The sequence below is a fragment of the Vidua macroura genome, chromosome 13, assembly GCF_024509145.1.
Source record: "Vidua macroura isolate BioBank_ID:100142 chromosome 13, ASM2450914v1, whole genome shotgun sequence".
Lineage (NCBI taxonomy): Eukaryota > Metazoa > Chordata > Aves > Passeriformes > Viduidae > Vidua > Vidua macroura.
This window is the reverse complement of record NC_071583.1, coordinates 18,040,410-18,053,373: the sequence shown is the minus strand read 5'-3', so window position 1 is coordinate 18,053,373 and position 12,964 is coordinate 18,040,410. Positions and strand designations below refer to the sequence as shown.

General features: G+C 41.6%; 1 protein-coding gene across 5 annotated transcripts in view; it reads right to left on the bottom strand.

Moving 5' to 3' along the window:
- The window catches only part of ATP2B2 (ATPase plasma membrane Ca2+ transporting 2), a 399,188-nt gene that overhangs the window by 165,626 nt on the left and 220,598 nt on the right, over positions 1–12,964 (bottom strand). For all 5 annotated transcript variants that reach the window (XM_053989799.1, XM_053989800.1, XM_053989797.1 and 2 more), the window contains exon 4: positions 284–768. In XM_053989799.1, coding sequence (XP_053845774.1) covers positions 284–482 — 199 coding nt within the window. In that variant the 5' untranslated portion in view covers positions 483–768. The remainder of the gene's footprint in view (positions 1–283; positions 769–12,964) is intronic.

Below are 12,964 nucleotides of genomic sequence, written 5' to 3'. Positions count from 1 at the left end.
TCTCTTTCAATGCCTAAAACATGTGCTGATTTTTTGTGTCATTTTAAGGAAGAATTAATGCATTTAGCTGTTAAAACAAGAAGCACTCCTTTCACCCTCATGACAGCTTTAGTTATAGCTGGCCTGGTTTACCTTCTTTCTTAGAAGACTCTTGTTTTATTGTTGAGAATAATGGCAGCTCCATGAGAATTCTGTTCAGGTAAGAATCAAAACCTCTTTTTTTTGCCGTTGGGAGAGCATTTACACAAAGTCCCCTAATTCAAGTGAAGTGAGAAGTGCTTACCTTCTGTCGGTGATGTCTTCAGATGTCTGCAGAGCCCCTCTGTTTCCCCATAAGTCTCTTTAATTTTTACTACTGCTTCTGTCCCTCGGAGTTCCATGAGGGAGCGCAGTTCCTGCAGTGTGCACCCAAACTCTCCTGCATGGTTGGCCTCATTTCTTTGGTTCTTGGAATAAAAATCGCTGTTTGTCATGTCACCCATCGTGGCTGGTTATATTGCTCCACTCGTTGTAGTTGATACAATCTTAAAACTGTTTAAAAATTGAAGGAGAGGAATCTCGAATTCCAAATCTGAGAAATTAAAAAGAATCCCGCGTGTGTCCGGCGAGCGACGTGGAGGATGCCCCTGGCGTGGAGGGTGTCCCTGACAGACTGGAGGTCACAGAACGGCTGCTCTCAAGGCTGCAGACCAGCTCCACTCCATTCACCATTTCCCATTATGTTGCACCCAAGCTGTAGAATCTACATGGTCATTTCTTCCTCTGGACCTTTGGGAACAAGCAGAAAGGACTCATTACAACGTGGGACACGGGGGACGGTCTCAAAAGAGTTGTGGCATCTCAGAGGAGCTGCGCAGCACCACGGTGGGGTGTCCTGGAGGTGCTGCAGGTCGGCAGCATCCACCCCAGGACAACACCGGCTCTGCCTTAGATAAAGCTCTCCACAGCTCGAGCACCAATAGCAGCGTTGCTCGAGTCCAAAGAGCAGCCGCTAAATGAGATGAGTCATGAATATTAATTAGCGAGCGATTAGCCCGGCGTGCAGGATGCACCCCCAGTACGTGCTCCGCTCCATACAGCCACCCCGGGCTGTCCTCTGACCAGAACAAAGGCTCCCTCATAAGGCTCCGAGGTTAACAACGGGTTAAACGCTGCCAGTTTTCATAATGGGTTAAAGCAAAGCTGGTTATTAGCACAAGGGCAGTGAAAATTGGGGAAAAACTATAGAGTCACCATCACAAATGCAGAATACATTTAAATACATTACATCTTGCAGCCTTGCCTTCTGCGCAAGCGAGCACAGCACAGATGCAATGGGATGTCTGGGTTGGAAGAGGCAGAGCTCTGTATGAGGAGTCCTTTCCCCTGAGCCCAGCCACCAGCAGGCACAGACACACACACAGCATGCTGCTGGGCTCTCTTTTTTCTTCTTTTTCCCTTTTTTTATTTTCTTTTTTATGTGCCGTGTTGAACGAGTCCCATTTGGACCATCTGGGAGACAGTTGATTGCTTGCTAAAGCCAGCCTTTAAAACCTGTTTCCCCTTCCCATATTCTAATGAAGTTGGTTTAAATACTGCTGAAACCAGCTATTATATTTGGCACGCAGAGTTTTAACAGAGATTAAAGGTTTCTTTTTTGCCTCAAGCGGGTTAGTGTGAGTGCACTGTCTAATCTGGAGGTCTCAGAATCGTTTTTATAATAAAAAAGATCTTTCAAAGGGCACCCCAGCAGCCTAATAACTGACCAACCTGTCACAGGCAAAGGTCACACATTGAACTTTCTAAGCACAGCAATCCCCAGTGGAAATTATATATAAATGCCCAGATAAAGCACATCAAGAGGAGCCCAGTGCCTTTCAAGTCCTGGTTTTATATTTGTGCAATAATTTTAATTCCCCACCCAGCTACCGTTGACGTAACACGTAGGGTTTGCTATTTCCGCTCTCTAAGGACATTGCCATTGCTCTGCAGTGACAAAGATCAGACCTGTGTGAGCACTAATTTGGAGTTATCTTGCTCAGTTAACAAAACTGAATCTCTACCAGTCCTCTCCTTTACAGCTTCAAACCTCAACATTCCTTTGATTTCTGTGGAGGAAAAAGTTAAAGAGGAAAAAAAAAAAAAGGAAGTTCAAGTTTCATTATGATATTACAGACTAAAACTCAAATACCAGCCAACTGCTACACATTTCTTCCACCCATCCTATTTACTGATGTATCTTTCAGTGCTAAGAACTTCTGCCACCCTCAATTTCACATATTGCTTTTCACAATGAAGAGATGAGAATTTCAGCACAAAATGTTTTTACAGGAAACAACAAAGACAAACTAGAAGTAGCAATTAAAAAGGGTCTTCATTTGCCAAGCAGGAGATGGTGAACCACACTCTACTCTCCCTCCATGGCTGCATCCTGGGCACTGCTCAGCCTCAACGCATCCCCAGGTAATCCCCTATATCCAGCAGGAAGAAAAGGCCTTACTCACACTATTGCTTTGTCTTTTTGTAAACAGGATGGATCAGTATTCCAAACAGAAATAGCATCAGCCTGCAGCATTATTTGGGGAAAAAAAATTGCAGGCCAGAAATGTCACAGATGCCCAGTGAAACAGGCTTCATCCCAGGAGGCAGCACAGGGCTCCTCCTTCCTACCAGCAGCATCCCAGGCTCTGCCTGCTGCCAGCCACAGCAAAATGCAGATTGAGGTCTGATTGTCAGAAAGACTCTGAGGCTACAGTGATGATAACGGAGAGCTGAAATAACAGGCTGCTCTTTACTTCCAGTGGTTAAAAAAAAAAAACAATAAAGTCTGTTCCTAAGTGCAGTTCAGGGTTTCAAAAGCTGAGCATCTCAAACAGCCGTGATTTTAAGAGAAAAGAAGATGGAAAAAACATTGCTCTAACAAAAAAATAATCTTTTTAAGCGTTGCTCCAAAATAATAAAATTGTTCTTAAACTATTCCATAACACCTCAGAGAAAAGCCAATTTTGAGTGTTTTCTGAAGAGAACCATCTACCAATTTCATTTCTGATGCAAAGGGTACTAAACACAGCATCAAAGACATTTTCCCCGTGATCTTTCTGTGGTATGCGTGCACTCCTCTCAATCAAAGCATCTCTTTAGGCTCCCTGTGCTATAAATTCATGTATTTTCTTCTGTCCTTAGAAATACATTGTCATTTATCAGTCACAGCAAGACAGTGCTGTTGCTTTTCAGCATGAGTCATTCGCCTGCTTAATTTTTAATTTCACCTCCAATTAAATATTAACCAATAAACAACAAATATGAAGTTTACACTTCCTTCAGAGCTTCCAAACCAAATCACTGGCAGTCTGTGCTGCTCATGACTCACCTAATGCTGTGCCACCAGGGAAACACCACCTCGTGTTTCTGAGAGGCAGATGGAGAAACACAGCAGGCACAGAGCATGACTGACATTATTCCCTGCTAATACAGCTCCCTAATGCCATGGAACAGGATCCTCAGGCTCCATCCCATCCCAAAATCTCTCCTAGCCAAAATCCAGGCCCCTCACCAGGCTGGCAGGACTGACACGCTACAACCCCACCCCTCCTAAGTGGTGAATATTGAATATTTCTTCACCAAAAGCCGAGGAATAGAAGTTGTAGCTGGCACATGGCAATATTCCCATCATGGGGCTTTACATTTCCAAAATACATCTAGATACCACAAATGGGAAAATTAAGAGTCTCATCCACAAGAAATCCCATTATTACACTGGGTTTGGGTGGGGCTTTTTTTGTTTGCTGGTTTTTGGGGTGGTGTTTTTTTTGCTTGCTGGATTTTTGGGTGGAGGTGAGGGAAGGGGCTATTTTACAAAAAACCTCACAATATTGATATGTTCAAGATGTTCTACATGTTCTACCTATTGATGTTTTTAAGATGTTATAAGTGAACTACCAAGAAATCCTGATTAAAGGAGGTGATACTGGCACATTTTTCAATCAAAATTATCTAATATCCTAAGAACCTAATAAATAAAGTGAGCTGGATTTCATGCTCTGGGTGCTGTTTGCACTGCTCTATCCATGGTGGGCTTCAGCAGGTTTAATCCATAACCAAAAGCTTCCCGGAACATAAAGAGTAACCATCCCCAGATCCTGAGAGCACAGCTTTCCACACCATCCCAGAACCTCCTCCTCCTCCAAATCCTCCAGATTTGGGCTCATCATGCCCTGTGAGAACAGCTTCTAGGGAAAATGTCCCTCCTCAGACATGTTCAACAAAAGAGAAATAAAAAGTGAGTGAATTTCACACACAACAGTAGCTGGTTTTCCCAGACAAAAGCAGTCACTTTTAATGAAGGTTTAGTTTTACTTATTCTTCCCAATGCTTCTGAAACTAGAAAATTGAGTAAAAGAAGTCCCAAAGTGCAATTTGAAAACAGCAGACTGCTGCGGAGCAGAGATAAAATCCCAGCCCACTTAGATACAGCTCAGGTAACAAAAAACTTCATACTCAGAATACCTGAGTAAAAAAACCACCATCCTTATTTTCCTCATTAAAAAATCAGAATATCAGCCTGTTCCTTGGTCTGGAACCTTGTCAAAGATGGATTTTTGTTGTAGAAATTGCAATATAAACTTGAGCTGGCTGGTTGTTTTTTTTTTTTTTTTTCCTAGAGTTGCTATGTCTGGGGGAAGAGGCTCCCAGTCCTGTAGAGCCCAAGTCAAATATTTTTAATCTCCTAGCTGCTTAGAGGAAATGCATGCCAATTAAAACAGAAGCAATTTGGATGAGCTAACTGCAGGCCTGCTGGGAAAACTATTCTTTGATTTCCCTAATCAGGAAAAGTCTCATCTTGGAAGCTTGTAAATATTTTCACAGTGTGTTAGAATGTAGATATCATCCCCAAGTATTCTGACATCTGATTTCATTCAGGCTTCTACTGGCAGCAAAGTTAACTGCAATGTAATGAACCAGATTTCACCAGAGCAGAATCCCAAGACTCGCCTTTCACAGTCCTTAAAGTCTGGACAAATCATGGATTCATGATGAGTCAAAAAAAAAAAAAATTAATATATTTTTAATTTGACTGTTTTCTCTAAACAATCACCTGAGATGATGGTAACTCTGATTTTTGATTTCACAGTTTGCAGTGAGGAACTGTTTGAATTACAGGTTAAAGGGTGATCCCCCTCCCAGCCAGGACAGAGATCAGCACAGCCCAGGCTCTGCTCACTCCTCGTGCAGCTGGAAGGTGGCACACACAGCTGGTGCTCCAGGAATTAAACTCAGGGAATTAGCAGTTCCCACCCATCCATAGGGAGCATTACTGCCCCACTTGGACTTTATTTGGCTGGAAATAAAATTCCAGCTGAGCCCTATAGGCAACCCCCAAGTAAGGGGGCGAAGGGTAAGCAGTGAAATGTCACATTTTAGTGAGCACAAGGTACATAACCAGATTCTTCTCTATTCACTGATAGCATTCCTTAATAAAGCAGGACTGCAAGCAGATTTAAGGGAATTTTCCCTTGAATCTGAACAAAACCATGTGAGATGTTTTGAGAGACTACAGCTCCTAGGAACAGCAGGGCAACAACTGATTGCAGAGGATGAAAACCTCACAGCAGACCTCTGCAAGGGAAAAGAGTTGAGAAGGAAAACCATAACCTGCTCTGTAGAGGCCTGCAGATATGTGAAATGAATCAGGTGTGGCCCAGCTGTGGCATCTTTGCATGTCAAAGCCAAAATGTCCATCCATTTGTGAACACAATCTTCATGGAGCAGAATGAGGAAAGGATTCTCTATCCAGCAGCCAAAAAAGCTGATTAAATGCACCCAGCAATGCCTAAACTCACACCCTCTTAAATAAAGACCAAAAATCAAAAACCACACTGACTTTGAAGCTCAATTATCAGCAATGCACAAGATGTAGAAGGAATTAAGGAAAAACATCATCTGAATAAAAGCTGATTGGCACCTTACAACATGTGAAATTTTTGCTTAATACCAGGAAGCCAAGAGTAGATAAAGAAAGAGAAACTGAACTTTGTCACTGAAGTGTTCTCTGAAGATATTCCCGACTTCATCCCTACATTTCCCCATGAATTGGAAGTTGCCTTACATTAACCTGTCCATCTATAAAGGAGCTGTGGCTGCCCCATCCCTGGAAGTGCCCAAGGCCAGGCTGGACGGGGCTTGGAGCAACCTGGGATAGTGGGAGGTGTCCCTGCCCATGGCAGGAGCTGGAATAAAATGGTCATTAGGGTAATTTCCAACCCAACCCAGTCTGTGATTCTGTGATCATTCATTCATGATGAGCACACACAGATGAGACATTTATTCAGTTGTTTTCAGACAGAAATATGTTTCCCCTGATAATAGGATGACATTAAGACAATTAAGTTAAAGTATTATTTAAAAAATATTGCAAAATTAAAACATTACAAAAAAAAAAAAAAAATCACAGACAACTGCCTGTTACAATCCCTTAACAACTGTTTCAGTCTTTCAGCATGAACCTGAGCCTCCAGTCAGTACCAGTTTCGTTATCAGGCAGAATAAATAAAAACAATTCCATGCCTCCTGTTGACACTGCTGAATATTTGAAGGCAACAAAAGCCTTGTCACATTAGAGAGACACAAAATATCATTAATTTTGGTTCTACGATAAGCATATTTACTTAGGACTTCTACCAAAGGGAATCTTGCACAAATTGGCTGATTTTTCTTTTTTCCATGTCGTATTAGTGTAATGAAGGGATTTGAAATGAGGGTTGTGAATTAAAGTACCTGCATCCCCTGCTGCAGAGCACGGTTATTCAGCCCACATTTGATCCCAAGCCTTTCCTCTGCTCCTCGTGGAAATGGCTCCAGCAAAGCCAAATGAACTCCTGACAGCAACAAAACTGCTTTAAGGGAATCAATTCAGGCCCATTAAATAACGAAATGACTCCATCAGTGACTTCTGGGGGACTGCAGCAGCTCCTGCAGATGAAATTCTTCCTCCCCTGGTGCCAGAGCCTCTGCAGGAGCCTCCCTCTCTGCCTGCAGAGGTGGGCTCTGCCCTGAAAATGAGATTTTTCCACTAAAGGCTGTCCCAGCCATCAGTTTTCAGAACTCTCTCTCATGCCCTGCTGGTGCTAACACGAATTTATGATCTTTTGCTTCCAGTGCTCAAATGAAAGGTTATTTTCCATCAGCCATTTATTCTCTTGAGGCTCCAATTCCCCACTGCAAAGCAAGTTTGGGGTTTCTTACATTCACTGCCTTCCTACACACCACATATTCCCACCCTTTGGGGTTGTGTTTCTGGCACTGAAGAGACCCATTCTACATCTCTATAAGCTTTAAAAAATTCATGTTTTCATGTAGAATTGATTTTATACAGCACAGCTGTTGCAAGGAGTGCCAACTTCCAAACTGTGTTATCACTTTCATCAAAAACAAGCTGGGAAAAAAACCAAAGGATATTCAGACTTCAGACACTCAGCATTAAATAAAGCAGGTGTTAAAAAAAAAAAAAAAAAACTCTAAAGCAGTAGGTGATCAGGTAAGGAACATTTCCCAGCAAAGATTCCAGCATCACTTCCAGAGAAGGGGGAAGCCTTTTTTTATAGCTGAAAACACCCAAAGGATGTACTACAGTGTTGCTACATCACAGAGGGATGTTGTCACCATCATCTCCAGGGCAAAATATTCAGAATTTCTTCCTTGGGTGGAGGTGCCTTTCTTTTCTCCCCCAGAATTATAGTTCTGTCCAGTCATTACAGTTTCAACCCAGGGGACAAGGATAAAAGAAAAGAGCCCAAATTCACCAGGCTATAATTCAGATCTTCTCTTCACTTTGCTCCACTAAAGGCAAATTATTGGCACATGAACACTAAAAAGATGAGGCATTCTACATCTGCCCTTCATCTGTGTGTTTCACAGACTACCAGATTTCCTAAATCTAAAATCTGAGTTACCATGTGACCTTTAGCTGATTATCAGCTCGGTGCACACAATTTCAGGGAGTTCCAAGAGTCTGTGTGCCTAAACCACCTAATTATAGCTCATTTTATCAGAAAATTCTCCAGAACATCTTAAAAGAAATAGATTTTCCATCTCCTTCCAACCTAAAATTCCAATCTAACCTTTTCCTGCTCCATCCCACCTACAATTTTTTGGCTTTTGTTCAGTCTCTGAGTTTGGTTCCTAATTATTACTTTTTTAGTCTATTAGTAATTATTTCATTATAAAAAAAAATTAAATGGCCTCTCTAATCTTCATACCTTGAGACTAACCCAATATTTAATACTTTGGTAGAAATTACCATTTCTCCTGATTGGTCACATCCATCTTGACCTCTTTTCATATTCCTTTCTCAGATTTTTTTAACAATATTTTACAGGCACTTTCCATCCTAAAAATTGAGATTAACAAAGACAATCTTACCTACAACTGAACCACCTATCAGGCTTTTAATCAATAAACTGCAATTGCATTTCATGATTCCTCTGTGCTCCCAGCTCTACCTCGAGGGCTGCATCAACCCATGACTGGTTTGAGAGTTGTGAAATGGGACTTGAAACGTTTCCAGTCCTGGACAGGACTTTGTCATATCAAAGACTTCAAGGAGGCCTGGAGTTGATCACTTTTAAAATAAACTAGAGATAAATTGAAGCATTTTCCTGCCTTCTTAGGAGCATGAGGATGTGCAGCAGAAGTGCACTCATTAATGTGAAATAGAATTTTGATGGATTGCTTTTACTAAAAAGTTGACAGGTATCGTGTTTTCCATAAATATGGATCTATGGGTTAATAGAGAGAATAAAAACCTGGGGAAATCCATAACTGGCCAGCTGTAGAGAAATTCATTTTGTTGTGACATGATCTGAGCTCTGGAGGTTAAAGCACCTTCCCACTTTTAACATCCATGCTATTGTAGCATGATCGGTGTTGACACTCTCATCCCTGAGAAAGAAGCTCCAATTTCTACATAACAACCCAAGGGAGACCATTAAGGGAAAAAAAAAAAAAAAAAAAAAAAAAAAAGAAAAAGCAACAAACCCTGGCCTTGTTCTGCTGTTCTCTCTGTCCTTCTGTCAGCATCTCTCACATAAATCACCCAGCCATTAGCAGGGAAAAGGACTGACTGACTACTGTTGTCTATAAAAGTCAAGAAAATCTACAGACCTTTAGCCAAAAGACAGGAGAGCCCAGCACAGCCACACAGACATGGAATCAGATTGCTGTGTTAACCAAAAACACCATCATTTCAGTGTTATACACGCTAAGTCTTTTATCTATGAGAGGCTTCAAGACTGATTGCAGAAAAATCCAGTTTTCCAGGAGTTACTCTTATTTGTCAGGTGCGGGATTGCTCAGCAGGTAAAATGTTGAGCATCAAATAGATCATGAGAAACAGCTGGTCCAGGGGGGAAAAAAGGAAAAAAGAAGAAGGAAAAAAACACCCCCACTAATCAAACTAAACCAACTTCCACACCAGACTAAATTTGCAGACCTCTCTTCTGCCACCTTGGTTCCACTGACTGAGGCATTTTCTTATAATATTAATTAAAGATATAAAGACATGAAGCCAATGCTGAAGCTTTTAGTGCAGCATCATTGGTTGTTAATGAGATCCAGAAAATTGAGCTTCCATGCAAAAGGAGTGCAAGCAGAAAAATAAAAGAGGGAGAAAACAAAATATAAAAGTAAATCATTTGGTTGTTAAAAAGCCCCAAACAATATATACTTATTTAATGGCTGAATAGAAATATATGCAAGTGGAATTGGAAGAGGCACATTTTTCACTTGCACCATTCCCATAAAGGCTGAAAAAAAGCAAACTGCAGGCTATAATTGCTTTTCTGAACATGTATCTACAGTTTCTTTTTGTTAACAGTGAAAAGAACTTTTGCATCTTTTTCTTAAAAAAAATAATTTAAAAAGTTCTTACATAAGGCTGGACTATTTTATTCTTGGGATGGGATGCAGTTCTCTAAAATGAGAATAGAGAGACCAAATTATAACTAACAGGGGCCATCTCAGAAAGATTTTTGTTGCCACCTGCACATTTGATGGCAGGAGATCATTTTAGTTAACCAAGGGCATAATCCTAAGCCTGTCCTGCTGTGTGCCTGCACACTCCAGAGCACTGCTACTCCACCTCACCTATTTATCAGGATTCAAAAGCAGCAGGTGAAAGTATAACAAATTCAAAATCAAGCTTTAATAGGTTATAAACTGCTAAAAATAAACTACCAGTAGTTTACCACCACTAGTACACAGAGCAGAGTTCAGCTCCTATAAATCTTGGCATCTCTTCAAATCTCCTTTATGCCACTGAACTCTCAGACCATCATTATGCAAGGAACAGAGGTAAAGAAAAATAACTTTTTAGCTTTGCTCCATCTTATGGAAAATCAGTTATGTGGTAGAAGAAAAAAGCTTTTTCCCTTCAAAAGATAAATTTGCTTCAAGCATATTCTGTTTGGTTTTTTTTTGCTAAAAAAAAAAAAAATCCATCTGAATATTTTTTACTGTCACAGCTTCATAAGTTCTCCTTATAAACCAGCCCATCTTTGCTACTAAAGAGAGATCCAAACCTGGCCAGCTTTGAACTCCAGCTCCACATCCTCAGCCACGAGCTTGCAGGTAACAAGAAAGCCAGAACAATAAATTGCAACTGAAGTGATGATTTGGGCAGAATTTCTTTGCAGTTTTGCAGAGAGTGGAAGAGAGAACACCCACCTCCTCCATCCCCAGCTGAAATGAAAGCCAAGGGGCCCCAGCCCTCCCCAGCTGGCTGATTTCTCTCACCTGCCAGGAAAACCACAGGTGATTCTGATTCCCTTTAATCAAGGCAGAAGAAGGGGAAGCCCTGGGATAGGCTCGAACCCAACAGCCCCCAAGGCATTTTTCATCACTAAGAAAATCAAATATAAACATATTTTCTCCCTGGTGATTCAGAAGGTCTGCCCTGTAAGGCAAGAGGAGCAGAGCTGCTGGAGAGGTGAGTGTGCACCATAAAAATCCGTGGCAGAGGAGGGGAAAAAAATCCATCCCTGCAGGACTCGGGTGTACAACGGGAACTGCCAGCCAAGGTCACTCCTGAGAAGGAGAGCAGCCAAAAAGGAGGTTTGAAATCTCAGTGGGCATTATGAAAGACACACAGTGATGTTCTGCAGAGCTTTTAAATAGGACAAGCACAAAGGATTCCGAGGAGATGGCTATCAGGCAGCCTGATCAAAATACCAATTTTTTTTTTTTTTTTTTTTTTTTTTGCCCAGGTTATTGTCATCCACGGAGAATCACAAAATCATTTTGGAACAGAAATGAATAAGTACAATTTGACAGAAATCACAGCCAGGCCCTGCATAAATCCCTGACCAAAATGGCCTCGCCAGCACCGTCTGAGGGGGATGAGGAACATTTGAGAGCCCCCAAGCAGAAGGAAGGAGGGGAGAGGGCCCTGCCCAGGAGCTGCCAGGGACACTTGCAGAGGGCACTGGGCACCGTGGGACTCCAGCTCCTCTCCCTGGCACCAGCTCACACCACCTGGCCCACGGGAAGGCACTTTAGGGACAGGCATATGCAGGCAGAACTGGCACGGTAATGCTAAAAACTGGCTCATTAAACCTAAACATCCAACAGGAAGAATAAAAAAAAAAAAATAATAATAATGATAAAGGAGTTTGGGAAGAGAAATTTCCAAAGCCAAGTGTTCTCTGCATTCAGCTTGAGGGAAAGCATCAATTTTAGCAGAGGGAAAATAAAATAAAAAACCCATTCTTCCCTCAGAAACGTACATGAGTACAGACATTACTCTCTTTCTGCTTCACAGAAGCAACATTTGGAAAACGACTTAACCTTTCTATTTTTATCTGGGTGCATTCAAATTACCAATAATGTACAACATGCTGTAACAAAACCACTGATGTAGGGTATAATTTTCCCTCAAGCACATTATCCTAGCTGGTGGCTCAGAAAAATAAGCTGATAAAACAGCAGCAGACATCAATTGATGGATAAAAAGCCATCACAGCTATGTAGAATGTTGCTGCCCAACCTTAAAATCATACAATTAGCCAAAAAATACAAGCTGTAGGACAGGACATACCAACAACCATGCATTAGCTACGGGGTCATCCCAAAAATCCTCCTACAAACACATTTTTAGGCAGACCAGCAGATTATTGCCTCATAATTTAGCTATTAACACACAGATTTATTTTAAAGCCATCATCATGCCTGGTACTTTTATTAAATATCTTCTTCCCTGTCAAGTTCAATCGGGATCTCATCCTAACCATGATGAGCTTTTAATTTTCTGTGCTATTAATAGCAACTTAAAAATAAAATGTTCTCTTTTGAAGCTATAAAGCTGTAACTTTCTTTAGGAGCTGCAAGGGGGAAGAGAGATTAATCTTCCTACTCTGCATCTCTTAAGCTACATTCGTTATCTGCATTTATGGGAAAAAAACCCAGGAGAACAAGGAAGAAACAGGAATTTTCTCTAAGAATCCCTTAATATCACTCCCTGTAAGGATTTCACATGGCTGCAGCACAGAAATGAAGAATTACCAATACACAAGGAATAAATACTTTAATTGCCAGGTAGATTCTGAATCCTTCTCAGTGACTCTCATGCCCATTATCAAGAGATAACAGATTAATGAATGACATAATTAGCTGCAGGATGCACAGGGTCCTGTCCAGCAAAGCCCTTCAGCAGGTTCTCAAATTTCAGCACGACTGGGGTCCTCATTAATTGCCCAGCAAATGAAGAAAGATGGGAAGCTGGAGATGAGCCTCATGGCCCTCTGTGACCATCTGACACACGGATCAGATGCTTCCAGCTGCTCTTCCTCAGCTGCCTCCTCCCAGCGAGGGCAGAAGGGAAGGTACAGAGCTGTTCCAAGCCCTCTCTGGGTCTGTAGGAACAAAATTAATGCAAAGTGCTGCCCACTGCCTTTCAGCATCCTGCTGCAGTTCTGCTTGCACTCACAAGGAATGA